General features: G+C 43.6%; 1 protein-coding gene across 3 annotated transcripts; it reads right to left on the bottom strand.

The window, feature by feature from the left end:
- Positions 1-569: 569 nt before the first annotated feature.
- Positions 570-26868, bottom strand: TFAP2B (transcription factor AP-2 beta). Of its 3 annotated transcripts, none has more exons than XM_013184407.3 (8): positions 26613-26868; positions 23430-23456; positions 21703-22161; positions 16576-16636; positions 8498-8717; positions 5871-5989; positions 3171-3312; positions 570-1199 (listed from the first exon to the last, which is right to left on the bottom strand). In XM_013184407.3, the coding sequence occupies exons 1-8, from the start codon at positions 26691-26693 to the stop codon at positions 899-901; spliced, it is 1410 nt and encodes a 469-aa protein (XP_013039861.1). In that variant the 5' UTR covers positions 26694-26868; the 3' UTR covers positions 570-898. The 3 variants fall into 3 exon arrangements, with proteins under 3 accessions (XP_013039861.1, XP_066851170.1, XP_013039860.1); XM_066995069.1 differs by lacking the exon at positions 26613-26868 and adding an exon at positions 25293-25414; XM_013184406.3 differs by lacking the exon at positions 23430-23456 and having other exon boundaries at positions 26613-26864.

Below are 26868 nucleotides of genomic sequence, written 5' to 3'. Positions count from 1 at the left end.
TGTGTGTGCATACGCATATGCACACGCGTATGCACTCACATATGCACACACGCACACATACACACTTGTAAATGTTGGTAATCTAAACAGAGTCTGTCTAGACCAGGAAAAAAAAATATAAGGTTCTTAAAAGATAGAATTAGCTAATTTGATTGAACTACCATGACTTGAAGCATCCCATATTATGTCATTAAGTGAAGACACTGCCGTGAACGAAGGCTCATGTCTTCGTGCGGGGTCTGGGGTAGCCTGGGCACTTGCCTGCCCTCCTTTCCTAGTCTAGACAGAGACAAGAGGTGAGATGAGATGGGAAAGGTGGGGAACAAGGCGATGGGGTTGCTCAGAAAGGAACGCTCTGGAAGATCATTTTATCTGGGGTGGTGACAGGACATCATTCAAAAAAAAAAAAAAAAAAGAATAAATGAAAATAATAGTAAGTCAGACCGTGCAGCTCAAGAAATCAAAGCACTGACACCAAAAATGTTTCTCCAATTTCTTCCAATAAGTTATTCATTTCTTTCTTTTATTATTATTATTAATTATTATTATATTCCCCCCTCCCCTCCCCAAATCATTATTATTTAAAAAATGTGAAAGAACAGAAGTGGGAAAAAAAATCCTGGTGGTTGTCTTCACATGATCCTGGCAAGAGACTCTGAACCACTGGTCTTGCGCCATTGTGCTCCTCTGATCTTAAATTATTGTCTTTCTTTTATTATTATTATTTTTTTAATTATTATTATTTTGTCCTACCTAATAGAATTCTTCCAAAGCCCAATCCAATATTTTTAAAGCTAAAATTAAGACGGTTTTGTTTTAAAAGATTATCTCTCTCTCTCTCTTTTTTCTCCTTTTATTTAACTTTTTATTCTTTTCCTTTCTTTATTTTTTTTTCCTCTCATTTTCTGTGTTTCTCTTCCTTGTCTCCAGTTTTACTACCTGGTCCTTCGCCAGATGTGTGCCTGTTAGCAGTGTTGTTGTTCAAGAACATCTTGTCCATGCCTTTGAGAGCTTCAGTCAGGTAGTTTTGAAGGGCCGTGAGGGCAGCGCAGATAGCAGGGGCCCCAAAGCCGTGAGTGATGAGGCTGAAGTGAGTCAAGCAGCTCTGAATGCCTGGTTCCAAAATAGGGGTGGGCCGGCTGTTCCCAATAGGTGTCCTGTCTTGGGCCAAGAGATCTGTAAATTCTTTACAAAGTTGCCTGCATGGAAGAGAGAAAGGCAAAGAATGAGAGGAAAAGAGAGAAAGAGGAAAACGATGGTTAGACTCATCCCACACTTGACACTGTTCTCTGAGAAAACCAAGTTTGAGGAAAGGAGCAAGTTCAAGCCCAAGCTCATCCCAGACCACGGGATGGAATATGTTTGCCACCTTCCTTTAGAATTTCCATAGAATCTGTGATTCTATGCTTCTTTTCCCCTAGTAGTGTTTTGGGGGTCATCCATGGTGAGCCAACAGTCCCCTGCCTAGGATGATGCTCTACAGGAAAGAGGTTTCTACAGTTGCAGAACAGGAGGTCTGGAGATAAGAATCTCTCCTGAAACCACAAGGATGCCTCTGGAGCACTGTGAAAACCCAACCCTGTTTGGTGCCTCCAGAAATAACCAGGCTGAATAGGAGATGTTCCATGGATTGCCAGACACCCATCCAGACCCCGGCCCAGAGCAACTCCCATCAGCGCTGTTCCTGGAGAAAAGTACAGCCATGGGTTGATGAGTGGCACGGGGACAAGAAGGGGGCTAAAGTGAGCTTCCTTTGAGACTGCTTGAGCTGGGCAGCCTTGTTGAGAAAGTTCAACCTGCCTTAGCAATGCTAACACTTCCTCTTTTATTCTGGAGTGACGCACCCCAATCAAAGCATCAGAGTTCAAATCTGGCTCTTGTTTGTTTTTCCACACCTTTAAAAATCTTTTTTTTTTTTAAAATGATTTCCCCCACTTTCTTTCACATTGCTCTAGTCCAGAAGACCTTCAAGTCAACAGGTGCCGGGACAATGTAAGAAACCTGGGGGCTGGGGGATTCCCAAAGGAATAGTTTCTTTGAATAGATGCCTACTCAGGGACTGAAGAAAAAAAGGTCTGGAATAAAAAATAAAAGAAAAAAAAATAAAAGAAAGGGAAAAATAAAAAATAAAAAATAAAAAAAAAGCATTCGTCTCTCATCCTCTGAAATTCTATGAAATTCCCGGTGGGTTAAAGGTTTCAGAGGGTGGGGAAAGATAAAGGTCTACCTCTATGTGTATTATCCATTAAGAAAGTGCAAGAGAGGAAACTTTGAATTTGGAGAACAAACAGTAATGAGTCCAACATTTTACATCTTCAAAGAGCAAGGCTGGGTCTGCGAGCAATTAAAGTTCTGGGACATTAATATCTTCTGACCCTGCGGAAAAGGGCAATCAAATTCCAATCACGTCTAAAAAACATCTGGACAAATTTGAGCAAATGATTTTTCAACCCTCCATATATTTCTTTAAATTACACTGTCATTGGAGGCAAGCCACTTCCCAGAGCATGAAATAAATGAGAGCTCTTTGGGTTTGTTTTTTTTTCTCTCCTTTTTTCTTTTCCTTTCTTTCTCCCAGAGAGACAGAAACGTGCAGAGGCACACAGCACCCACTGCCACAGACCCGAGCAAGCTCTGAATCACCCAGTTATGGGCCCAGGAGGTGCAGCTGGGTGTAAACCATCCCATACAGCAAAGCCACCAAGAAAATCCCAAGGGAGAGAAATGGGTTGGGGGGACAGCGAGGGTGATTAGCAGTACATGGTGACTTTTTTAATTAAACCGTATAGATAAGACGGTAGCGGTATGGATAATATGGTAACAGACAGACAGGTGTGCATGAGCAGCAGGAGGGACAGACATGTAGAAGTAAAATAAATTTTTAGTCCTCTTTTTATAACCATTTTTGGAAATGGTGCGTGGTAGCTAGGTGTCAGTCACCCACATCATCTCTAAGGTCAACGCGTTTCCCACTGCAGAGGGACGCACAGACAATAGGATCTACCCTGCCCACAGGGCAATATGAACATCCCTTCCTCCCCCCCGGGGCCGCTGTCTTTTGGGGACTGGAAGCTCCATCTGCCTTTAAAACGAGCTCAGACACAGGGTTTTAGGAAACGGGGGAGGGTTTCCAGGGGAGGGCAGAAGAGGGTGGTCAACTTTGCACTCACTTTGTAGCAAGCAGCATGTTTTTCCTGGAGTGGAGGTCGCTGGGGTCCGTGTGCTGTCTGTTCAGGTATTCAGAAACAGCCTTGGCTGGGAACTCCGTTTCGCAGATGTACCCAAAATCCCGGGCTAAATGAACGGCCTCACCTGGACGGAATGAGAGGGGCATTAACATTCCCGGCCCCACGCTGGGCTGGGTCCGACCTGCCAAAGCATCGTGCAGCAGTTTGCTGCTGCCCACTGCTCCCTCTGGGAGACAGCAGCTCTTTTGGCTTTAACAAACCCAATAATAACCCTTGCACTTTAGGGACAGGCTCCAGATATCTCTTTTCCCTCCTCAAGCCCTCTTTTGGGGGAAGAAGGAAGTTTATGGGACAGATTTACAGCTGATGAGATTTGTCTTTGCTCCAACATAGTTATGACGGCATATGCACATGCAGCTCATATTGTGCAGAATTGTGGGGAAGTACACACACCCACACACACACACACACACTCACTTTCAAGTGAACTGGGCCAAAAAAACAGCAAGAGGAAGCTAGCCAAGTCCCAAAAAACAGCAAGACCCAAATTTCCCCTAGAGCAGAGAAACCATTCCTGTTTCAATATACCAGAAGAAACACTGTCCAAAATTTTACAGATGTGGATGTGTTCATATTAATGTCATTTTGGCATAGGACGTGATAAACACACTTATGCACACAGAGCACTTACATCATTATCACAATTATTGCCACATCAGAAAAATGATGGAGATAAGTGATAATTTCCATCGGAGGAAATGCAGCCTGCTATCTTAATCGACCTTCGTGCAACAGGAACTCCTCTCTGCCCAATGGAAAGACAGCAACTGATGGCAAGCTTTTCTGTGAAAAATAATTATTCTAACTCTAATTGTAATTGTCACTTCCCCTGCCTGCCTGGTTTCAGATTTCTTGCCTCCAGAGGTTCGTGTCATCAAACTCCTACTGATGTACTTTATGCCACAAGAAGAAAACTGCAGCTGAAGTAAGGGGGGAAAGAAGAGGGGAAAAACATAAATAAAATAATAATAATAAAAACCTCAGACTCTAGAGGGATTCCATCAGATTATAGCTCAACCCCTCCAGAATAAAGCATTAAGCCCTTTAAAGCATGGCCTGAGGGAGCAGGGGGAAGATTTCCAACATGCCAAACAGATATGTCTAACAACTCCAGGACCGCGTTATTTTCAACAATCCGAATTTTCAACGATCCGGATTTGCTTTCCGACGTCAACCCCGCTTTCCAAGGCTTCTCGGTAATCAGCGACACCCTTAATGGAATCGGGGGCACCCTGCCGGAGCCCTCCTGCTCCCTGCAGTGGGATGACTGCAATGCCCGAGGCTCGCTGGTGGCCGAGCACAGCCTTCACCTCCAGCAGGTGCTGCCCCTTCCACAGGGAGGGAGCTCTCGGGTTGTAAGGACATCAGGGAAAGCAGAGTGAGGTCTGCCTTCCTATGCACTTGACACGTTTTTTCATGTCTCACAGCTTTGGGGATGCTCGGGTTTTGCTGAGAGTGGGATGCTGAGCCTCCATTCACGCCTGTGGATAGCAACCCCGGCGTCATAGGGGCAGTTCGCCGCACTCGGGACGCTGCTCGTCCCCTATAGTGAGACCCCCGACCCTATATCCGAACCCTGCTCTGTGCTTTGCACACTCAGCAGAAGCCATACAAAGTACCAGGAGGAGCTCGTTGCTATCAGCCCCCGCCTGGTTGCGAGCCTGCCTTTAGCTCTGCATGCGGTAAGGGCTTATCGCTGCCATAACTCAATCAAAAGAGTTGAAAAGTTAATATCTAGCGCAAATGTTTATGCATGCTTATATGCAGAAGAGATAAGTGGATTATTTATACGCCTCTCGGTGTGTATGTATAATGTAGATACATATAATTCATAATTGCATCCATACTATTCTGGTTATGTTTTTTGGAGAAGGTCCAACTTCTCTCAGCATAAACACACACGTATCCTAAACATATTAGTGGCTCTAAAAATGGCTCTTCGCTACAGCAACAATAAATCAAAGAAAACACGCCGAACACCAAAATGACATCAGTTGACTTGAAACGAGGTGAAGCTTCAGTCGTGTCGTGTCCGTCCCCCGTCCCCCCCCCGCCCCCCCCTTCCCTCTCTCCTGTCTTTGTTCTGCTCCAACCACCTCAAGGTAAACTGCGCTCTGCGACTCTTCAATTGCTGATGTCTTTCCCCAAATTTCTTTCTTTCTTTCTTTCTTTCTTTCTTTTTCTTTTTTTTTTTTTTTCCTCAATAGGCGTCGTGTAGTGGGCATCTGCCATAAATGAGCTCGGGAGGGGCGAATTAGCAAGAGGATGGAGCACGTGGAGCTGGAGAGCACATCCTAGTAATTAATAGCAATGATGAATGGGACTGCCCTGCACAAGCATACACACACATTTTATACATATATATACACACACAAACATAAATACACACACTTACAGATGCACACACCCTCATTCTTGCCACCAAGACCAATCAATGACCCTCAGGCCAGTGATCACATTTTTGGGGACAGGGATCCTTAACCAGCGTTAGCGCTCCCCCGCCCTGCATTTCACCTTTGCAACTCTTTCCAACCTGATCCCGAAAGTTTTTTTGGTTCGCAAAATGTCAGACACGAGCTGAGAGCAGGCAGGGGTGTGAAGGGAGCTGCGACCCTCGCTTACCTTCCACCAGGGAGGTGAGTAAAGTGACATTTGCAGCCTTACGCCTGCCGGCTGGTAAATTCAAACCGATTTTTTCTAGCCTTTCTCGCAAAGATCTCCCCCCGTTTTTCGATTTGGCTCTAGAATTACAAAGAAATTAACATCGTGATTAACCCCGCAGTGTTCCTGGAAGAAACGTTTAGTCTGTGCAGTCAGTGGAGCCTGGGAGAGTTTTCACTCGGTGTTAAGCACTTTGGGTGTGTTGGCTTCTGCTCCGGTTTGCTGAGATCTGCTTTATCTCTCCCAGGCCGGGAGTGGGGATGAGCCCACTTTTCTCCCCGTTTTTTTCAGGGAAATCAAATAACGCCAGATAACAATAATTACTGTGTAAGGTTTTGATCTAGAGAGCAAATGGGTTCCTACTGTATGACACTACCTTGTATTAGGATGGAGTGTGGAGATGGACAGAAAGATAGAGGAGAATTAAATCCTTATTTATTCCAGGAAAGAACAATAACAGAAAGAAGAATGAGAACAGAATAAAATAAAATAAAATAAAAATAATTAAAAAGGCTCGGAGGGAGAATGCGTGTGACTGTGGATGAATAGAGTAGGAGGAAAATACTTATGAAACTTCAGGAACCATTTCGTGCATGTGTGAGTGTGTGCGGAAAGGCAGCGCTCACCTGAAAGCAGTGTGTTATATAGAGGGATTGGGCTGTCTGAAGATGTGAATATTTGTCGGAGGTTACTGATAAGGACACTAAAAGGACGAGTGAGCTATAGGTGGCAAATACGGAGCTATTGTTCAAACACCTATAGATAACGTAAACCTCCGGGGATGAAATCTAGCCACCTATGAAATCAGGGCTTTGACACTGAGATCGGGGTCCATCTCAAGTGTTTCTTACTTCTTACTTGCTGAAGAATTAGCAGTGACATTTACGGAAAGGAAGCCAGAAACGACAGAGAAGCCAGACTGGCTTCCTACTATTTGATATCAAAGTAAACAGGGAGAGACGGCAGAATTGCAAGGGAACAGCTTCCTATATTTCATCTGCTCTGAACCAAAAGCTTGTCTAAATTTCAGATTCAAGATAGGAACTGAAGTCAGCAGCAGCCAATGATTATGTCTTGGGCCACCTCCAGAAATCCACTGAAGCTCAATAATGATGTTTCTTTACCTTGATAATTATATTTTCTACAGTATATCTCTCAGATGTCCTCCCTGCTCCATTTGCGGCTGGACAGGAGGAGCAGGCAGGTTAGCGTCTGTAAGGAAAACTCTGCCTCTCTCGCTGGCAAGGATCACGGCTGAACATTGATTACAGACATTCACGTGGAACGGCAGCTATGTTAGGACCTCCTAATTCTCACGTGTATTTTAGGGCGGCTGCGTGTAGCAGAACATATTCCCCCTCTCCAGACACAGAGCGGGAGCTAATGATGTCATCACAGAGTTGTTTGCAGGAAAAAAACACAAACACCTTCATTTTAAAGCACCTGAGAGTCAAAGTTGCCTAATAGCTACTACAGGAGTTGGGAAGATTTGTTCTTTCTCTAACACTAGCAACTTTTAAACATATTCTGATTTTTTTTCTTGGTTAATTCATATGCATATGTTACTGATTGAAGTCACCCGTTATTTTCGTCTGCCATATACCTCCTGTTATCTTTTCTCCACCTGCCATTGACTTGAGAGTACCTTACACCACCCCATGACCTCTTCCCTGCTCTGACTGTTAGTTCACCTTTCTCCCAGACAGATCATACTGACAATTCACAGCCCTCTTAGGAAGATAAAGGCCCTTCTCTCTCCCTGATAGTTCAGCTGGTGACTTCAGAGCTCAAGTTCTTGTTACTGATGAACAGTCCTGAAGTGATGGAGAGGCATCCAGACCCATAGGTCTTTCTCTGCTGCTTGCTTAACGAGTACCAAGAATATGAACTGTTTGGAGGCCTTCAGCAAAATCCCCCAGGACATTAGCGGGTGGTTTGCACAAATGCTGAGCAGCACAGGCCTTGGGACCGACTCTGAGAGACTCCACTACCAACCTTCTCTAGAAGAAGCACTAAGTTACTGACTTTCCAAGCTATCTGCTGATGGCTTTTCTTGAGTCAGGTACTCACCTACCTTACAGATTGCCTCTTAATCTCCTACTGCTTTCAGTAATGTCACGTGTGACACCATTTAATTACCGTATCGTTATTACCATATAGAGAATGCCACACAGATTTATCTTGGAAATCAGCTTATCACTGAAATATATCAGGCTCATCCTGCAACATCTAATTTCCCCATGCCCAGTGAGGCATTTAATCTTGTGCATTTGCTGAAAGAAAAGTAAGGACAAGGAGGAAATATAGAAAGCATGTGCATGTACAACAGTGAAAACCTATCTTGCCTCACTTCTTTTTGGAAGCTCTGATAACATCTATTCATGGCCCAAACTTTCTGTAGCCTCCATACGTTCATCTCAGTGTCTGAATACAACATATTTTCACCTCATTCTCAACGTAGCACACATATGCTGCGACAATAAGACCAATATACATTTGCAATCATCTTTACCATTGATCAAACATTTCTGGTGCATGCAAGGATGCCCGCACACGGGCTTGTTCACAAACTCATTCCAGCCTCTTACCTTCTAAGAACTCCTCCTAGGAGGGATGCGTTCAGACACTCGGGAGGAGAAAGGCGTCTTTGAACTTCTCCCACTGTTACTTTATATTTTGAAGTTGAACTAAGCAAAGACAAGCGGCCAGGTACAGAGCAGAACACCTCTCCGGTATTGACTGAAATTCCACCCAGGAAGCCATCTTTATTCATCATCAAAGAAGTAACAGATTTTGGAGGAACCGGAACTGGAGAAAGAAAAAGGAGGGAGGGGAGAAACCATCAAGCCACGAAGGAGTGCGGGATAAGCACAGTCTCTCTGCCGTGCTCAGTAGAGTAAAATTAAAGAGAACTTTTAAGCTCTGGCACCTACAGCAGCCTAAATGGTGCTGCACCCCCAATTTTTAAGAGTATAAAAATTCATAGTAGATGGAGAGAAGGGTGGTACAGCACAGCCTCTGTGCAGGGTTTAATCACAGGGAAATAAAATACACATCGTAAGTGTTGGGCAACTTTGAGGCCCGGTGTGTACACCCCCCCTCTCCCGCTCCCGCCCCCCCCCCTCCCCCCCCCCCGCCCAATGTCTTTGTACAACAGACAGCACCGGGCACTTTGCGGGAATAAAAAATAAAATAAATATTTTTTTAAAGGAAAATTTGCTTCTTTTCCTAATGCTTCCCATTAGTGTTAAGCTGAGCCGGGAATAAATCCGCTACACTAAGGGAATTGCTGTCTTAAATAAGTATCAAGGCTGGAGGATACAGCAACCAGAAAACAGCTCTGTTATTGCTTTGTGTTTTTATTAAGTCTGGTTTATGAAATAAAATGAGCCTTTTCCTTCAGAAAAAATGAACAGCAAAAAAAAAATCTGGTCTAACCGTGGCGTTCACCAACTTAATCATATTGTGTTGTCCTTAAAGTAATGGGAAGTCTCCAGTCCCTAAATAGAGCTGATCTATTTACTGTAACACATATTTAAAGGAAGTTATGAAAAAAAAAATCAAAACAAAAGGGCGAACCAAAACGAAATAAAAACTATTTTATTCTGTTCACCATCAAAGTATTCCTTTCCTCTGATAAACTAAAAGGTTGTTTTAAGAGTAACCGAGGGGATTATAACGAACAAATTCCTGTAATGGCAACCAGACACACTCAGAAATAAACAAGGAAAAAAAAAAGGCTAAAACAAAACCGAGAGCAATTCCCCTGTGCCATGAATTTTGTTTACAAATGAACTTAAATGGCTCTCTCATAATTGTGTGTAACTGTTATGATTTACAGCAGGTGCTCTAATCAATCAACCAATCACTTTAATTTATAGGGAGCCTCGCTGCATTTTCCCAGTTGTTTCATTTCTGCAAGTAATTGATAACAAACCGTACTTAAGGTATGTTTTATGCAGGAGTTAATAAGAGCTGACAGCTGCTACTGCTGCTTCCTCTCGGAATCGCGGCAACACGCGTTTTCCTTCTCGAAAGTGTGCTCTGCACTTGTGGGTTTGCTGCTGGTGGTGTCGTGGCCGAGCAGCGGGCATGTTCCGGAGGAGCAGCCTAATTGATTACACACCCTCGCAGAGCAGATAGTGCCTCGCTTTCTCCCATTTCCCACTCAATCAATTGCAAAACCAATTCGGCAAATAATAGGGGTCTATTCTGCACATATGCCAGCTATTTAGGTAGTTATAATATATGTCAGTTAAGTCATAAAAACCCTGTTTATTTGCAACATATCTGGAGAATCAACCCATTAGGGTTGAGGGGATATTTAAGTCGTCTGGAGCTGCTAAACAATAAGATCGGGTATCCTAATATATTACCAAGTGCTAACTACTGGGCAATTGCCAATTTTATAACCTCAGTGTATGGAATAGACACAACCGTGTTTCACTGTTTTTATTACAGATCATTTCCTACCGCCAGACCAGACCCCCACAATAAAAGCTCTATAACAGCTAAAAACCAAAAGGCATGTCGATTTTAGATATACATATTGCTTCATATGCCTTGTATATAGTCTCCAGTATAAACAAATTATTTTGAGTGGCTTTACTTCAGGGAATCGGAAAGTGAAATGGATTCCTATTTCTCTATTATTTTTAGTTAGGCACATTATGCAGCTCATAAAGGCGGTTTCAAATAGTTTGAGATCGGCACAGAAACAGTTATAAAAGAGTTAGAGGCCCGCTCCTGCTTTCATTGCTATTAATAGGATTTCTGCCATTGATTCTATAGGAAGAGACTCCTCCGGGGTATCAGATGTAGTGCTGGCAGATGTAGTGCTGTAGCGTCTCTCTCTCCTCCCCTCATCACGTATAGATATATCACTTATTTCCTACACCATGTTCTGGAGCGTCATGCGAGAGCAACACCAAGAAAAAAGTAAAAATGAGTTAGATTAAAGGAGTGCCACACCAGAGAGATTTTCAACACCGGATTTTTTTTTTCCCCTTCGGACAAACACACGGGCTCAGTGGTTCGAGCACACCTCTGCTGTGGCTATATTTAGTGGCCAGTTTATCAGGTCACTGTCCAGTGAACTGAGAAATTAAACAAGAGGCAGCAATTCCACGAACATCTGATCTTAGTCTAAACTCACTAAAGAGAGGGGTACCCGGGCAAGGCTTAAACAGACCTCACTCCACTCGCTGTGGCCTTTCAGAGCACTTATTACATTAGTTAACCTTTGAAATATGGATTTTCACGTGCTCGGTATTTTTTTTTTTCCATGCAAATTGCTTTTGGTAAGCAGGCTGGCTGCCTTCCCTACTATGCTGAGCGCTCCTCAGCTATTGTTCCTAGCAGTGCCTCCCCGAAAAGAACCGCATGAACATACCGAGCAGTTGGGAGTCTTAATAACTCTCAACCCGTTTTAGAGGCTTACCAGGCGGTGTAAGCATATCTATTGCGATTTCATAGCTTCAGAGAGATGTATTCTATCTACACTCTATATCTTCTGTAAATTACCTAATGCTGCCTAAAAAAAAGTGTTTGCCATGGAATGAATTATCTCTATCTATATCATATCTATATGTTTATCATGGCTATAGCTTTTCAGATATAGCCCAGGCATTACCAGAGATAATATAAAGTGGAGGTTTTAGTGGGTGAACAGCTACACACGTCCGTGCGCGCAGCTGCATGTGTCAAATCCCTGTGTGCATGCAGCCCGGTGTAAACCGAAATGGACAGTATATTTTTAGTCGATGCCAGCTTTCCCGGCTGCTTAGGAATTGCTGATATGGCATGGAAGAACACACGCCTATATATATATAGCGTATATATATGTATACATATATACATATATATATATGTATACAGTGTCTCCACCACCTCTGCTTTAACTTTATTCCCAATGATTTAGTTCCAGTTGCCCCCAGAATAAACTATTAGATTTTCTTTCACTTCCAAACGCTTTTGGATCGTGACCATGACCACTCTCACCCAATTTCCCATTCCCAAATCTCACCCTTCTTTCTCTCTTCCTTGTTTCAGTTTCTCTCCCTTCCCTCCCTTCTTTCTCTTTCTCCCTCCCTTTCTTTCTCTTTCTCTTCTTGTGGTTACTTGTAGCCTCTTTGTCATTTCCCCCCCTTCCATTTCTCTTCAGCTTATCAATAAACCGGGAGAGCAACAGTAGCCGCTTGATTTGTTAGTAATTATAAGCATACTGTTCCTGCAAACGGGATCTCTAGATGAGTGAGATCGCTTTAAAACGACAGCAGGAAATGGTGAGGAAATGGAGCATGGCGAAACTCAGCGTGAAGCTTTCAGTTCTTTACATGTTTACAATTTTCTGTGCATACATTAAGTCTTGAGTTTTTTTTTTTTTCTGGTGGTGGTGGCTCTCTGCTGGGTTGCTCTTCACAAACGCGTGAAAACGCTCACAAATGCACACTCACAAGTGTGTAAACGGCATTAAAAGGGCATTCAGCATCTCTAAAAATAAACAAATAAATAGAATTTTGTCCTGAAAGCAGCTGAAAAAAAAAAAAAAAAAAAAAAGAAGCTCTAAGCTATGGGTACCGTCTCAATAACCGTGGCAAATAACAGGATAGTCGATCCGTCAAGCAATCAATCGCGAGAAATATTTCTTATTAAACGTCACGGACAAAGTTATTACTAAAGAGTTATCAGGCCGCATTCAAACCTTTTTATCTACCTATTGGGTGTGAAGGAAGCAAAAAGTTCTTTGACCATCATAGTATCAAGGCTTTGTTGTTATTGGTCTGGCTTTGTAGCCAAACCTAGCAAATCCAGGGACAATGCCTTACCCATTGCCACTAAAGACCCTATTCTTGTTTTAGTCTTAATGTGCAAATACAGAAAGTGTGTATTCCTGTTCCCTTCCCTCCTGTCCCTCTCGTCTCCTCCTCTTCCCCTCGCCCCCCTCCTCTGCCCCTTTTCCCAGAAAACCAAGAGTACGTTTCAAAGTGAAATGTATTCCCTCGAAATTGTTTTGCATTAAATTATAGGGGTTCATAAGGCTCAATGGGTAGTCCAGGAAAAGGCACAGAGTGGCAGCGAAGCAAAATCTCTGAAGTAACTTTTGATTCCCAGATCTATCACCTGAAAAGCTGTGTCCGGAGTGGTTTCCAGTTAATCATTTATTGCTGGATACCTCAAGAAGGGGGTGAGGAGGAAGCTTATGTTCTACGACTAAGAAGTACTTTATTTTTCTTTTAAGACGTCTCCTTTCATATGTTTCTTTAAAACAATATCAATAATAGAGAATGTCTGCAAGGAGACAATGGAAAAGGTGTTAGGTTAAAGTGGTCTTTCGTGCTAAATCAGGTGGAAGTGTTCGGACAATCTTCAGAAATAGACGAAAGTAAATAAATACATCATGATAATTTTAAGGTCACTGACTGTGCCCCAGAGTCACAAAAAATTAACTTTGGTCTCGGGCCACGCAAGGTTTTGAAAGACGACGACTTATTTCACCATAGACTGTGCCAAGCAAGTCTCAGATGGGCAGTTGACAAGGGGACCCTGTCTTTTATTCCTGACACACCGAAAACCTTCCCCTCACTGCAGCAGAAATGGAGGGAAAGGCCTCAAAACGCGTAGCCGGTAAGTTCTTATAGCTGAGTTAAATCTGGTATTAATGCTCTTGACGATTATTATCATCTTGATGATTTATCTGGCTCCCTCTCACTTCCACCACCCAAATCTTAATAGAACTAGGAGTTAACGATGATTTTTTAATGTCTTGTTGGATTTTTAGACTGTTAATGTACCGCATCCTTCTCATTATTAGTTTATTGATTGTTCATTGACCAGCCCCCTTCAAATCGTATTAACCACCCTCTGCCAGTTTAGATTAGGAGAGTTTAAAAAGCACCTTTCATTATTTCACCGCCACCACCACCACCACAGTAGAGTTCAGGCTTGGTAGCTTAATGCTCGCTCTAATGGGGCAGCTAAGAGATGAGGGGCCACGGTCCCTGCCTATTGCATTAATAGCTCAAAGGGGGCTAATACAGAAAATTAGCCTTAAACGAGCTCTGGAGATCTCCAAATGAAAGAGCCATTTATCACGCTGGCTACCTTCACTCCACTCGTTTGCTCTCTCTACTGGGAACAACTCATTTCCTCTTAACTAAATTACTTCAGAAATGTCAAGTAAGCTCAGATAGCAAACATAACAAGAGACTGTGTATATGTAATCTATTGTTTGGGATCGATACGTGAGATAAATCAATAGCTGTGTATGAATCCCTATATAATTTCCTTAATATTTTTGGCAATCCCTTTGCATAGACAGATAGATAATTCCATCTGCAGGCCTCAAAGACCATAAAGAATCAGGCATTTACAGTCTGGATGATTTAATTAAGTTTATACTTCAAGTCTACATCATATTCTTTTCACTACAGTTTAATTAAAGCATTTTAGGCACTAAACCAGGTTTTGGTGAAACAGACCCCCTTCAATCCTCATCTAGTAAATATACATCCTGAGGAGTGCTCCACAGCACAAAAATAAACCATTTTCTGTGTGTCATCTGCCTGCAATAACGACCTACAGAGTTTAAATAACTTATTCTTACTTCAAAGCACATCCTCACAGCTGCGAAGTGCGAGGAACAAAGCGAAATTCACGCTGAACCCTCTCTGTGTCCTTCTTTTCGCCCTGAATAAATGTCGTCTGCCACAAACGTTCCCTGCCACTTATTGCCCACTTCTCCTCCTCCGCGCCCAGGGAACTCACTATGCAAAGGGAAACTGAGCTCTCAATTTTCCCTTCTGCTGGAAAGTTTCTTAGAGCTCGGCATTGCCTCTAAGGCAGCAAACGCTGCTCTGGTGACTTTAAAACAGCTGCAGACGAATCTCGGTGGTTTTAGCAATCAGATTTCCAAAGTGCATACGTAACTTGGATAAAATTCAGAGTGTCTCACCCTAATAGCTGCAAATACACCCACGCAGGGCCACCTATATGGGACCGTGCAGCAGCTGCTCGAACTGGGGCCCATGCTCTGCCCATGCTTCTCAGCACATCTCCATCTATACCTAACCCATATCCTTAATAACATTCGGATTTTAAGCTATTCAGTGGCTAACTCCACCACTCAGCACGCTCATTTCATGCTTGTGCTGTCCTCGGAGGAGGGGGAGCCCCAACCAGAGAGGGGAAAACCCTCTCCGGGCTGGGTGCTCACGCAGAAGGGGGTTTTGCGGGTACTGGGCTGTGGAACGAAAGTAGGAGCATGTCTCGGCGTTAAAAAGAAGCCTCCCGACCACAAATCAAGCACCAATTAATCAAATACGCCTAAGAGGAAACGTGTGTGAGGTAGCAAGCGGGGTGGGGAGGGAGAAGAGGAGGGGGGAGGAGAGAGAGGGGGAAAAAAGGGGGAAAATGCAACCATGAGCCGTCAGGTTACCGATCATGAGCACCAAACCTACTCCTCCCACGCAAAAGAAATATTTATTATTATTTTTTTAAGGTAAGTAATTTTCTGTCTTTCTCAAAAACACCTTCCACTTTTCAACTGGTGTTCATAAATGATGCTGCCAAATGATCTTCAGGTTCTCATCTGTCCTCCCTCAAATAACTACAACTCGATTGTGTGAAAGACAGGGACTGTACATGAGGATTGAAATAAAAAACAATAAATACACGGAAGGACCTCATGCTGTCTTGAACACATTTTAAATAAACACTTTCACTATTATTTTGCTTTACATTCTAGAAGATCATCTGCACTAAAGTATTTGTAGCTTTTCTGCGCGTTTGACAAATAATAAGGTCCTGGAGATAAGTGCTGTTGATAGTAAGCATAAGGGACAGCATTTCTAAGCCTCATCTCTGGTACTTAAAATTGAATCTAGAAATAGAAACTCCTTAGATAATTAAAGATAGCTTTCCCTACATTTGCAGTGTGTGATCTGTTTAATGTCTATCAGCATAACACAACACTAATCGCCAAGCATCTTCGAGTGACTGTCAGAGAAATGTAAAAAAATTAAGCAGCTGCAATACGCCCAAAATGAGTTATTGTAATTACATTTAATTAGTTTAATTAGTTAATTATTTTGCTTACAGCTGTACAAGAGACTGCAAACATTTGTTAATATCACATTCCCTTTAACAGTATGGGGTGATTCTGCAGTTACACTAAATCATGTGTGCATATGTAGAAAGATTTAAAAAATAGGCAGGAGGAAGGGGGGGGGCTTTTGGAGGAAGGGGGGAAGGAAGTCAGGGCTGCCTTTCCACAGGCATTTCTTTCTCTCCCCTTCACGTATGATTCGCCTGGGAGGTGCATTAAACCCAAAAGGGATTCAACCCCCTTCCCCCACCCCGTTACATCCAAGCGATCCCCAACGAGGTCTTTCGGGGGGAGGGGGAAACAAACTGCATTGGAGCAGGGGGTGCCCCATTTGAGAGCGTTAGTGTAATTAATCCGATTGGAGGAAAGGAGGGAAAAATCAACTTTCCTTTCACACGTCGTTCCTTTTCCCTTCACTCTATCTACAGATCCAATCAGCTATTCATCTTGCTGCCATGTATGCCTGCTTTCCGGATAAATTAATTGCCCCAAAGTAAAAATATATCATGGAGATATTGCTACACAGTAAAAGTTTGTCTAGCTTGTTGGAATAATCCATACCTTTTTTAATGACAGACTGGTCCAATAAGTTCATACCGCTGTTATTGGCATCTTCAACTGACTGTGGATATAAAAACATCACTATTCAAATTGACTGGATATTAAAGAATCGCGTACATAAATCATGTCATTCCAAACTGGAGTTTCTGTTATTTCCATTTATATTAATTCACTAGGGGAGGGGGGATTTTTATTATTATTATTGTTATTATTATTCCCCCAAATCGACAAGGAAATTAAATTCTTACAAATTATATAGTCTTCTAATAAAAAAAGAGGTGAGAAGCATATGGGGTGCAATACTGGTTTTGTTATCTTATAAAACATGGATATCACATAGACTTCTTTGCATTCGATAAAGCTTTATATTCCTTCCTTTGAAAATCTGGCAATTTGGTAGCATCTGCAAGATCTATTGCATGACATAAATGAACACGATTAAGGACAACTTAAATTCTCCCTCCCCTTTCCTCCCCTCTCCCCCTCCGTTTATTTTTTTGTTTTGTTTTGTTTTGTTTGTTTGTTTAACCCTGCTACATCTTAATAATTCAAGGGCCATTTACTTTTTATATATAATAGTTTACATTATGGACTTTTAATTAAAGCCTGAGCAATTCGGAGAGCAGCGCAACGCCCATGTCGTATAGGGTGCAAGCAGAAAGAGATTTACAGCTCCCGGGGTTGCTTACATGTCCTAAATTTGTGGGGCGGGAGGAGGGAGCAGAACTATACATTATCAAAAGTATAAACTATTACATTGATTGCCTAGAAATAGTCTCCCGCTCTCCCTTTCAAGGACTTTTCTATGATTATTACTATTTTCAGTCCCTTTCCGGGCACACCTGTTATTATGGCATTAACTTCTCTAGCAGGGAAGAGAACAAAGACGGGCAGAAGAGGACAGAGCAAATGTTGGGTTTCATTTCTCAACACGAAGGTGCGATATACGAAAACAAACAAACACAAATTACCGCTCAATCTGCGGTCGGTACAGTAAAATTATCTCCCAAAAAGCAGTGTCGTAAGAACGATTCATTGCAGAATTGCGCCAGGTTCCGTTTTAGGATAAATTCTGGGTTCCATGTGAATGAAGGACTTGTGTGTTTCTTGGTTTTATTAATATATATACATTCTATTTGTTGTTTGGCTTTTTTTTTCAGGTTATTTCATATTTGGGAGTTCTCACGTTTTTCCCTGATAAGGAAAACCTCTTTACAGCAAAACAATGATTTTCTTCTCTATTATTATTTTAACTTTATCTTTGCTACTCCGAGAGGCTGAGCTTATCCGGATCCAACGTTTATCTCCGTCTCTTTCTCTGCTCGGCAGGCATTCAAGATGGAATATGATTTAGGAGAAAATTACATCTCCCCAAAAGGTGACGGAGATCTTTGCTCTCTTTTTTCCTTGCATATACACCCAAACGCGCACACACACAGCGATTCCTTATGCTGTGTGCTTGTGCATGTCTGTGTGTCTCTCTCATAATCAATAGGCTACATACCTAAAGGGCACAAAATAAAATTACAAAGTCTTCCCTCCTTTCCCTGAGCAGCTACCAAAGAGGGAGGATGAGCAAATCCTGCAGCCTACTGGAGTCCATCGTGTTGCAACTCGATGGCACAGAACTGGAGGTAAATACGAAGCGCCATCTTTCCTTTTCATTTTTTTTCCCTTATCTCACCTTATCTCTGGAGTATATGGTTGTGCACACGCTTTATGTGTGTGCGTGCACTCCGCTCACTCCATCAGCAACGTGGGTTAGTTGTTGTAGTTAATGAGAAGACTCCTGTCTGATTTTCTATCTAATTACGCCCTCCTGCTGGGTTTTTGTACAGGATATTCGCTCAGCATGCTGGCAGTTAATAGTCACAGAGAGGATCGTAAAGATTTAATTAGGACTGCATGCGGAAACGTGGAAAAACAACTCAGACTTTTAATTACTAGACTTCTTTAGTTAAAAGTGATACCAGGGGTTACTTTATAAGAGACTTGGGTGTTTTGGTGCAACTTAACTTTCCGTGTCTCCTGCTAGCACACAGGCGAGGGGCCGGCCGTGAGCAGGCGGAGGAGGAGTGGAGGTGTGTGTGCAGGGAGGGGAAAGGTGATGAGTTTCCAAATACACTCACAAAATCTAGAGAGGAAGATTGCCCTCCCTCCGCTCCGCCAATAATCTGATAGCACCGAGCTTCCTCTATACCATAAATATATGTGCATATACGTATACACCTTATTCAACACCTAGGGAAATATCTGAGAGGAGAACCTGGGCAGTGATTTTTTTTTTTCTTTTAAAGACTTTGGGTTTTCCCCTGTATATATTTTTGTCGTATCCCTTTCCAGTAGAACCCTACTTTTGTCCAGATTGTGGAAAAAAAAATCTGGGTTTGCAATGATGTTTTTCAGTGTCCCTATTAGATAATGCAAATTTGTTTTCAATAAGTAGGTCTTGGCTTCCCTGTTCCCTGTGTGACGGCCGTAAATCGCAGATTGAAAATTCCTTTCCAAAGGGGCAGCAATAGCAATACAATACGTCCTGTTTACAATAACAGAGCGCTATCGTGTTACAGTCACTTAATTCTACCCCCGGACAATGGCTTACACATGGCCTGGATTTGGTGTTTATATAATAACCACTGTTTCTTTCTGTCACGCACTCTCTTTCTCTCTCTTTCTCCCTTGACAGCCCAACCTATTCTCAGGGCATCTATTTAATCGGAGATGACTACGCTAAAGCAAAGATACACTTCTTTATCTAACTGTCTGCCTAGATACCGGTTCAACTTTTTGAACCACTTAGAAAAAAAAAAAAAAAAAAAAAAAAAAAACACGATTTGGGACCCTTCCTGAAAATTCTCTTTCGTGTTTGTGGATGGTAAGTATATGTCGCTGAAATGGGAACACTTATGGTCTGAGCCGAATCCTTACAACTCGGGTAAATCCATTCTAAAATTCACGGTGGAAAATTGCCCAACTTCATCTGTCACTAATGGAGGGACAAGAATAGAAAATGCTGAACGAGAGGAGAGAGGACTGGGCTGTTTTCCCTCCTGCCTGTGCTAACTTGCAGTTGGACACTTCTCCCTTCACGTGTTTCTCCTTGGGATACCCTCTCTCTCTTCCCCTCCTCCCTCAGTCTGCGACCAAACTTTTGCAAATAAGGGGCCTGTTTGCTTCCCCGCGGCCTCAGCACCCCAGACAAGAACCACAGACCTGCTGGTCCACAGCTTCCTCTGCCCATCCGCATCCCTAACCCCATTCCCACCCCGCCGGAGCAGGTCGCGGGTGGCCGCGCTGCGGCAGCGCCCAGCACAGAGCTGCGCTCCGAGCCGCCGGGGGGAAAGCACGGGGGGGCTGCTGGAAAAGGGGAGAACTGCTTTATATGAGGTGATCAGAGGTTTAGGGGCTTGCCTTCTCTTCTTTCTTTCTTTCTTTCTTTCTTTCTCTCTCTCTCTCTCTCTCTTTCTTTTTCCTATTTTTTTCTTCTTTCTTTCTCTCTCTCTCTTCATCATTGCCTTCTTCTTCCTTTTCTCCCCTTCTTCATTTCTGTTCTTTCTCTCTCCCTCCTCTCTCCTTCCTTTTCTTCCCTCCCTTACCTTACCCTTCTCTTTTCCCTTCTTTCTCCCTTTTTCCCTCTCCCTCCTTCTCTCTTTCCCTTTCCCTCTCCCTTCCCTCCCTCTCCTCTCTCTCTCACAAGAGCACTAGAGCCAACAATTACCGGCTTTTCTTTGGGACGGCGTAAGTATCAAAGCACAAATGCTAGCTAACGTCTCTTGCAGAGAGATAGAGGCAGAGAGCGCCCATTTCTGCATTCACAGAGGTAAAACTCGCCTTGACCTGCAAGGGAGTTTGAGCCAGGAATGCGGGACGAGAGCTGCGCCCTCCGCCCGTGGGGCTCGGGGTCTTCCCCCAGATCTGCCCGACCAGCTTGGGAACCCGCAGTAAAAAGGGACCAAAGGGGCACGGAGCTCAGAGGCAGCAGGAAATCCAGGCAGAAAACCTCCCTCTTCCTAAAGCACTCGTCCCTGTCCTGATCCCTAGCAAAGCTCCGTGATTTTCCCGTGAAGCTCAAGACAAATCTTGAGACGATGCAATACAGCCCCCCTGCTCCTCTGCCACTGATTCCCATGATGTTCAGCAGGATCCTTTTCCACACCTATTTTTTTTTCCTTCTCAGCTTCCTCTTTCCATAACTTTGAAGTCTATGTCTCATCCAGTCACCCGTATGTTTGTTTATTCCAAGTTTGAGTATATATATATACTCATGATATGTATCATATATAAATTTAGGAGGGGGGGGGGGAAGGAATGGAGGAGAAACCCCAAATCCCCACTTCTAAAGCTGGATGCAGGACCTGGCCCCCGGAGGCTCCAGCCTCCATCTCGGGGCCCCTACTGGTTGGCCATGCCCTGCTCCAGCAAGGTGCAAACCGCCCCAGCACCGAAGTTGTTAAGGGCCTTTCTGTTTTTAGGAAATAACACGTGATGATGAGTTTCGCGTGGGATGGGGGAAGGCTGGGAAACACTGTGTTTTGAGCCCGGTGAAACTCCTTTGTTTTCCATAGCAGCGAATAAAACAATTTAAAATCAGTACTACCCTAACAGCTGTCCTTAAAAGGGGGAGCAGGCTCCTTCCTGATGGCCAGTTGCTGCTTTTGGTTTGGGTTTTGTTTATATTTTCCCTCCCTCACGGATGAAAAAAAAATGTAGTAATTTGACAGTTTTATCAAAATCCCTGGAGTTCAGGAAATTAGTTTGGGGGGTGGAGGGGTAGAGCTGAGATTGCATGGGAAACAGCTGGGATTTGAAAAACCAGGCTTAAACTCTGCCAGCTTTTGAAACACGTGGAATATTTAGAGCAGCATGTCTGCCTTCCCCACGCACTCTGCTGGTTTTCCATGTAGAGGAGGGTTTATAAAGCAGAGCCTGTATGTGACAGCGATGGAAAAAAAAATAAATAAAAAAGGAGAAAGAGGGGCAATACCACAATTATAATTCCAGTGCTTCCAAAGGATGGTAACCCACACCAAAACTGCTGCAAACCCTCACTGATCGTTTCTAGCCTGGGCAGAGCTCCAGGCTGGAAGGCGTCTGCATTGCCCAGGAGAAAGAAGCGCGGTGCCTTACCTGGACCTCCTCCATCCCTGGGTGTCCGATGCCATGCAGAGAAAGGCTGTCCCCCATGCCGGAGTCAAGGCCATGGTGAGCTGAGTGCAGAAGGACATCTGGCCTCCGTACTGAGTGGTAGTCCCGCCTGGGGTCCAGTCCCGAGAGCTGGGGCAGGGCGGCCCGAGGCTGTGGCAGCAGTGACCCGGTTTCTGATCCCACCTCTTGCCTCTGCCTCTGTCCCCAGGGGTGCTGCTGGGGTTGATGCAAGGGGTTTAGGGAGTAGGGGTCATTGACATGGGAGTAAGGGTCCTGGCTTTGGTGGTAAGGAAGAGGCTGGTAGGGGGGTGGGAAATAAGGCGGCTGGAAATCCGAGGACGGGGTGTGAGACAGCGGAGGAGCGCTGGAGTAGGGTCCCTGGGAGACGGATCCCAGCTGGGACAGCCTGGAACTGTGGCTGGGCACTCCATCATGCCGGTCCTACAAGCGGAATTGAAGAAAAACAACAACAAAAAAAAAGAGGACTTTTTTTTTTTTTTCCCCTAATATAAATAAAATGAACACAAACACAGCAGCAAGTCACCCACCCCAAAATAATAATAAAAAAAAAAGTGAACAATTGTGAACCAGTGTTCAGTTGTGTCCCCCTCCCCCACCGCAGATGAGAAATGTCCCAGCACTTCGTCCCCAGACCGTGCCTATTCCCAACAACTATCGGGAAGGGCGAAGGGCTGGGGGGGAGGGGGGGGGGGGGGGGCGAGAAATGCTAAATGTCATAATTAAAAATGTAGGACTGGTGCTCCATATACGTATATGATGTGTGAGTTGAGTCTAGTAACACGATTCTCCTTCCATCAGCCACCAAAATAAACCCAAAGGTTTAAAAATAAAAAAGAAAAAGAAACCCCCAAAAGCATCTCTCCGAACAACCCACCCCTTGTCCTGCCTAAAGTTCCCAACCGTCTGTTTATTCCCTGTGCTGCAACTCAAAATCACCAACCCATCTTCACGTGGAAAAGACCAAAAGGAAAGTTGTACTTCTCGGAGGAGTCCGAGTAAAGAAGTTGTCCGATAAAGGACTTGAAATAATAATAATAATAATAATAATAATAATAATAATAATAATGAAAAATCTCGGGGGCTCTTTGTATGAAGAGTCCAACCCCCCCCAAAAAAATAAAAAAAAATAAAACCAAATAAAAATGAAACATCGGTATTGAACAAATCCAGCCGCTATGATTTCTGCAGCAACTTGCAGTGTCTTTTGTCTCCTTTTCCGATATAATATTCCGGAGAAAGGGGTGGGGGGTGGGGGGTAATTGTAATGAAAAGTCTTTGGGGTGTGGGGGGGCTTGGGGGGGTGGGGGGGAAGTGTGTGGAGGCTTCAGAGAAAAGGTGGGAGAGGAGTTTTGTCCAACTCCATCGTTCTGAAGCTGCGAGGCTAAAGTAAACAAGAAAAATATCTATTCCGCAAAGTGTAGCTCAAACCCCCACAAGCAATGGCACACATGGTTAAAAAAAAAAAAAAAGTTTTTTTTTTCTTCCCTGCTCTCCCCCCCAAACTCCCCTAGCTCAAATCGAGAACACACAATGCAAAAAGGGAGAAGCAGCTGCAAGCCTCCTCCAATTATTGTGCTAAATTACCAAGCCAAAGGCGTTTAAAAAGAGAGAGAGAGGGAGAGAGAGAGACAACAGATCGAGAGAGAGAGAGAACATGCAATTCTAGTACAACATGGATCCAAACTCACCATGGCGGAATAGGTGTGGACTAACATCTGGAAATAAAAAAAGTCTTGTAATAGCTAAAAATAAAATAGTGGTGATAATACTAATAATTGTAGGGAAAAATATCAAGGAGATCTGCAAAGGGACGTGTTGGACACAGGAGAACAGCTTGAGATATTTCGGAGTCTATCCATCAAAAAAAAAAAAAAAAAAAAAAAAAAAGAAGACCAATGCCCCCAAAACCGAGCCTGGAAACCTCTATCTACATATATGATTTACCCCTCCCTCTCTGTTTTTTTCTTTTTTTTTGTTTCCTTTTTTTTCCTTTTTTTTTTTTCCCCTTTGAGCTCTCAAATACAATCCTCTTCAACCCAAGGCTAGGCTCAGACTGCTCCGCTACCCCTTCCTCCCTTTCCTTCTCTACACCGCCTCATAATAATTGATATTCATGACTATTAATATTACACGACTACTTTAAAGGGAGAATGCAGGACCAAATGGAGCGTGAAGCTGGCAGCCAGCTCGAGAGCTCCCCTACTATTGTAAATGACGTTCATTCAGTGGAGAATTACTAGATGTAATCAGACGAGGGGGGCTGGCAGAGGCAGAGTTTGGGGAGAGGGAGAGGGGGGAAAAAGTTTAGCAAGGAAGAGGCATAACTTCAATTAACTCGAGCGGAGGAAGACGCGGAAAGTAGACACTGCTGAGCTGGAGCAAGGAAGTGAGATGAAGCAATGCTAGAGGCGAAGAAGAAGAAAAAACATATTTCCTATTTTTTTCTTTTACATTTAATTATACATTCCTAATACGATGAATTGATTGCCTTTGGTGTTTTTGTTCTTGTAAGTTTTTTTTTTTTCTTTTTGAGGGAAAAAGAGGCTTTTTTAATCCTTTCCTTTCTTTTTTAGGAAAAAGAAGAAGAAATGTACAGCGACTATAATATGCCTATTTAGAGCGGAGATTAAGCCATTCTGGTGCATGTTACTGATCGTATTTGTTCGCAATAGCCAAATAAATGCTGAATCTGGGTTAAATTGGGTTCCATTTAGTTCTGAATCCTGTTCTTCCCACCCGATATGAACATATATATATATGTACATATATACCCCGATTTTCACCCAAATGTAAAATGTATGCAGTGAATTTTAAAGGATAGTAAATTTATAGTTTCGAGGCAAAGCCAGGGGCGATATAAAACCTTTTTGATGTTGCAGGAACCCGTTCAACTGGACTGTCTGCCATTTCTGTTAAAGTTCAACTTACGTTCCTTCCTAAATAGACTCACACTTCCCAGAGTAGCCCCCCCCTCCCCACACACACACGCACACACACACACAGACACACACGCACACACTTTTGTTTTAAGAACAGATCTAGTTTAAGTGCCTAAGACGCCCCTGCCATCGTGCTGTTAATTATAAATCGTAAAGGAAAAGGGGAAAAAAAAAACATTGTTTTTTTTTTTTTTAAGAGAAACCTAGAAGGCTTCATCTCCTTTCCAAACAAGCAAAAGCAAATTATTACTATTATTTTTTTTTTCTCAAGGCTGCACGTTACAGCAGGACCCGGAGCGCTCTGCCAAGTTGGGGTGCATCCCTCCTGCAGCCCAAGCCCACCCAAGCTCTCCCCAACTTCGCCTTTCTCCCACGTCAATGCAGAAACACGCGTGGCTGCAAAACGCCCAGCGGCCGGAGCAGGCTTAAAAATCCCTTCCAAAAACACCGAGGGGGGGGAAATCCCCGACATTCCCCGACCTCGCAGGACAGGGAGGAGATGTTTTGTCGCCTGCTGCTGCGGGCACAGACAATGGCCGGGCTGTGCTCGGGGACGGGGAGGGAGAAGCAGCGAGGGCTCAGCGGGCTGGGGATCGCCGAGGGGATGCTCACAAACGCCGGGCTGTGCCTCCGCAGCTCAGGCTGGGTTTTGCCAGTTGATAATTAGCCTGACGGTAGCTTTTGAGAGCGGAGACATTTCTCCCGAGCGGTCTGCGACTCCCCTCCCGGCTCCCCTCCATCCCATCCTTTAGCCGGCTGCGAAAAACCCTCCCTCTGCTTTTTTTTTTTTTTTTTTTTTTCTGTTTTTGGTGTGTGTGTGTGCTGTTGTTGCTCGGGACTTTTCCGCTGTAAGTGCGGCCCCGACAGCGCTTCCCGGGGGCAGCCGGCGGGTGCGCTCCGAGGAGCCCCAGCTCCGGATCTGGCCCTTCTAAAAATCCCCCCGCCCAGCCACAGCCGCGAGAATCCCCTTCCCTCAACTCCCCTCAATAATAATAACAATAATAAATATTCAAAAATAATGCACAAAGCGGCAAAGCAGGCGCCTTTCCTTCCACATCTTTTCCTTTTCGGAGCAAAGCCAGCACGCTGCTAAACTTACACCAAATGCATTCGCGGAGCCGTTTGGGGAAAGATCCCGGTCCAGAAACGGTGCAAAATTAAGAAACGTTTTCGCGGTGTTTGTGTTGTGATTTTTTCCTCCCTCAGTCTGCTTTTTGACCTCGAAAATGCCGAGGAGGTCCGAAAAAAGCAGACAACTTTTCGTGCCCGCGGACGATACGGAGCTGCCTCCGACTGCACCGGTTCGGGTGCGTGCACACACGTCCGTGCAAGAATGTGTGTGCCGCTTCACTAGTGCGGCTGTATGTATGCATGCACACCTTAGCTGTTGGTGCACACGTAGAAAAAGTCGTTAAAATGTATCCGAGTGTGAAAACAAGAAAAAGAAAAAAAAATCCAAATTCAGCGGGATCGGAAAAAGAATAAAAGAAAGAAAAGAAAGAAACGCTTCCCGTCCCCGAATACCAGATTATGTTTCTCTTCTAATTTCATTTTTTTTTCTCGACATTTGTCCGTATTTAATCGAATTATATTTAATTCGAGGTCTAAACAATCAACTCTTGCTTTTAAGTTGCCTCATTCCAACCCCCAGATCATTTCTTTGATGTTTTAAATCGCATCAAACAGCTTTTCCACGAAAGAAAAAAGTTTAGGACTTGGCATGCTGAATACAAATATGCAAATAAATAAGCATTTAAGCATTTACTCTTGGTTTCCTGTCTCTATACTTGTGTGTGTTTGTGTGTGCGTCTCTGTATCTGCGTATATGTAGATGTAGAGCTATATATGTATTGTATAGTATGCCTATATACAGCTAGATGTATATTTAAATATACATATACTCTCTTACTCATATGCATATTATATACTCACCTCATAGATATCTTCATACTTGACATTTTCAACCAGTTTCCAGAGCATGATGGCAGCCTGTTCTCTAGGAGGTGAGTGCATTCATGTGAAGAGCAGATGTCTGGATTCTCAGTACTTCTCTGTCTGTAATGATCCATCTATAATTGGAAATGGGGGACAGACACCAAATCCGACGTTCCTCTTCCATCGCAACTTATATCTGTTGTCTGAAACAATAGGCTGCAGAAGTAAACCTCAATTGGAGAGTAAAAAACAT

This window comes from Anser cygnoides, chromosome 3, assembly GCF_040182565.1.
Source record: "Anser cygnoides isolate HZ-2024a breed goose chromosome 3, Taihu_goose_T2T_genome, whole genome shotgun sequence".
Classification (NCBI taxonomy): Eukaryota; Metazoa; Chordata; class Aves; order Anseriformes; family Anatidae; genus Anser; species Anser cygnoides.
Note: the sequence above shows the minus strand (reverse complement) of the source record. Positions and strands in the feature narration are given on the sequence as shown.

Coding starts and splice junctions, on each gene's coding strand:
- TFAP2B (XM_013184407.3), bottom strand. CDS start 26,693: ATGCACTCACCTCCTAGAGAACAGGCTGCCATCATGCTCTGGAAACTG. Junction 16,637..21,702: donor CAGGGATGGAGGAGGTCCAG/GTAAGGCACCGC, acceptor TTATATCCACAG/TCAGTTGAAGATGCCAATAA. Junction 1,200..3,170: donor AACATGCTGCTTGCTACAAA/GTGAGTGCAAAG, acceptor TCTTCCATGCAG/GCAACTTTGTAAAGAATTTA.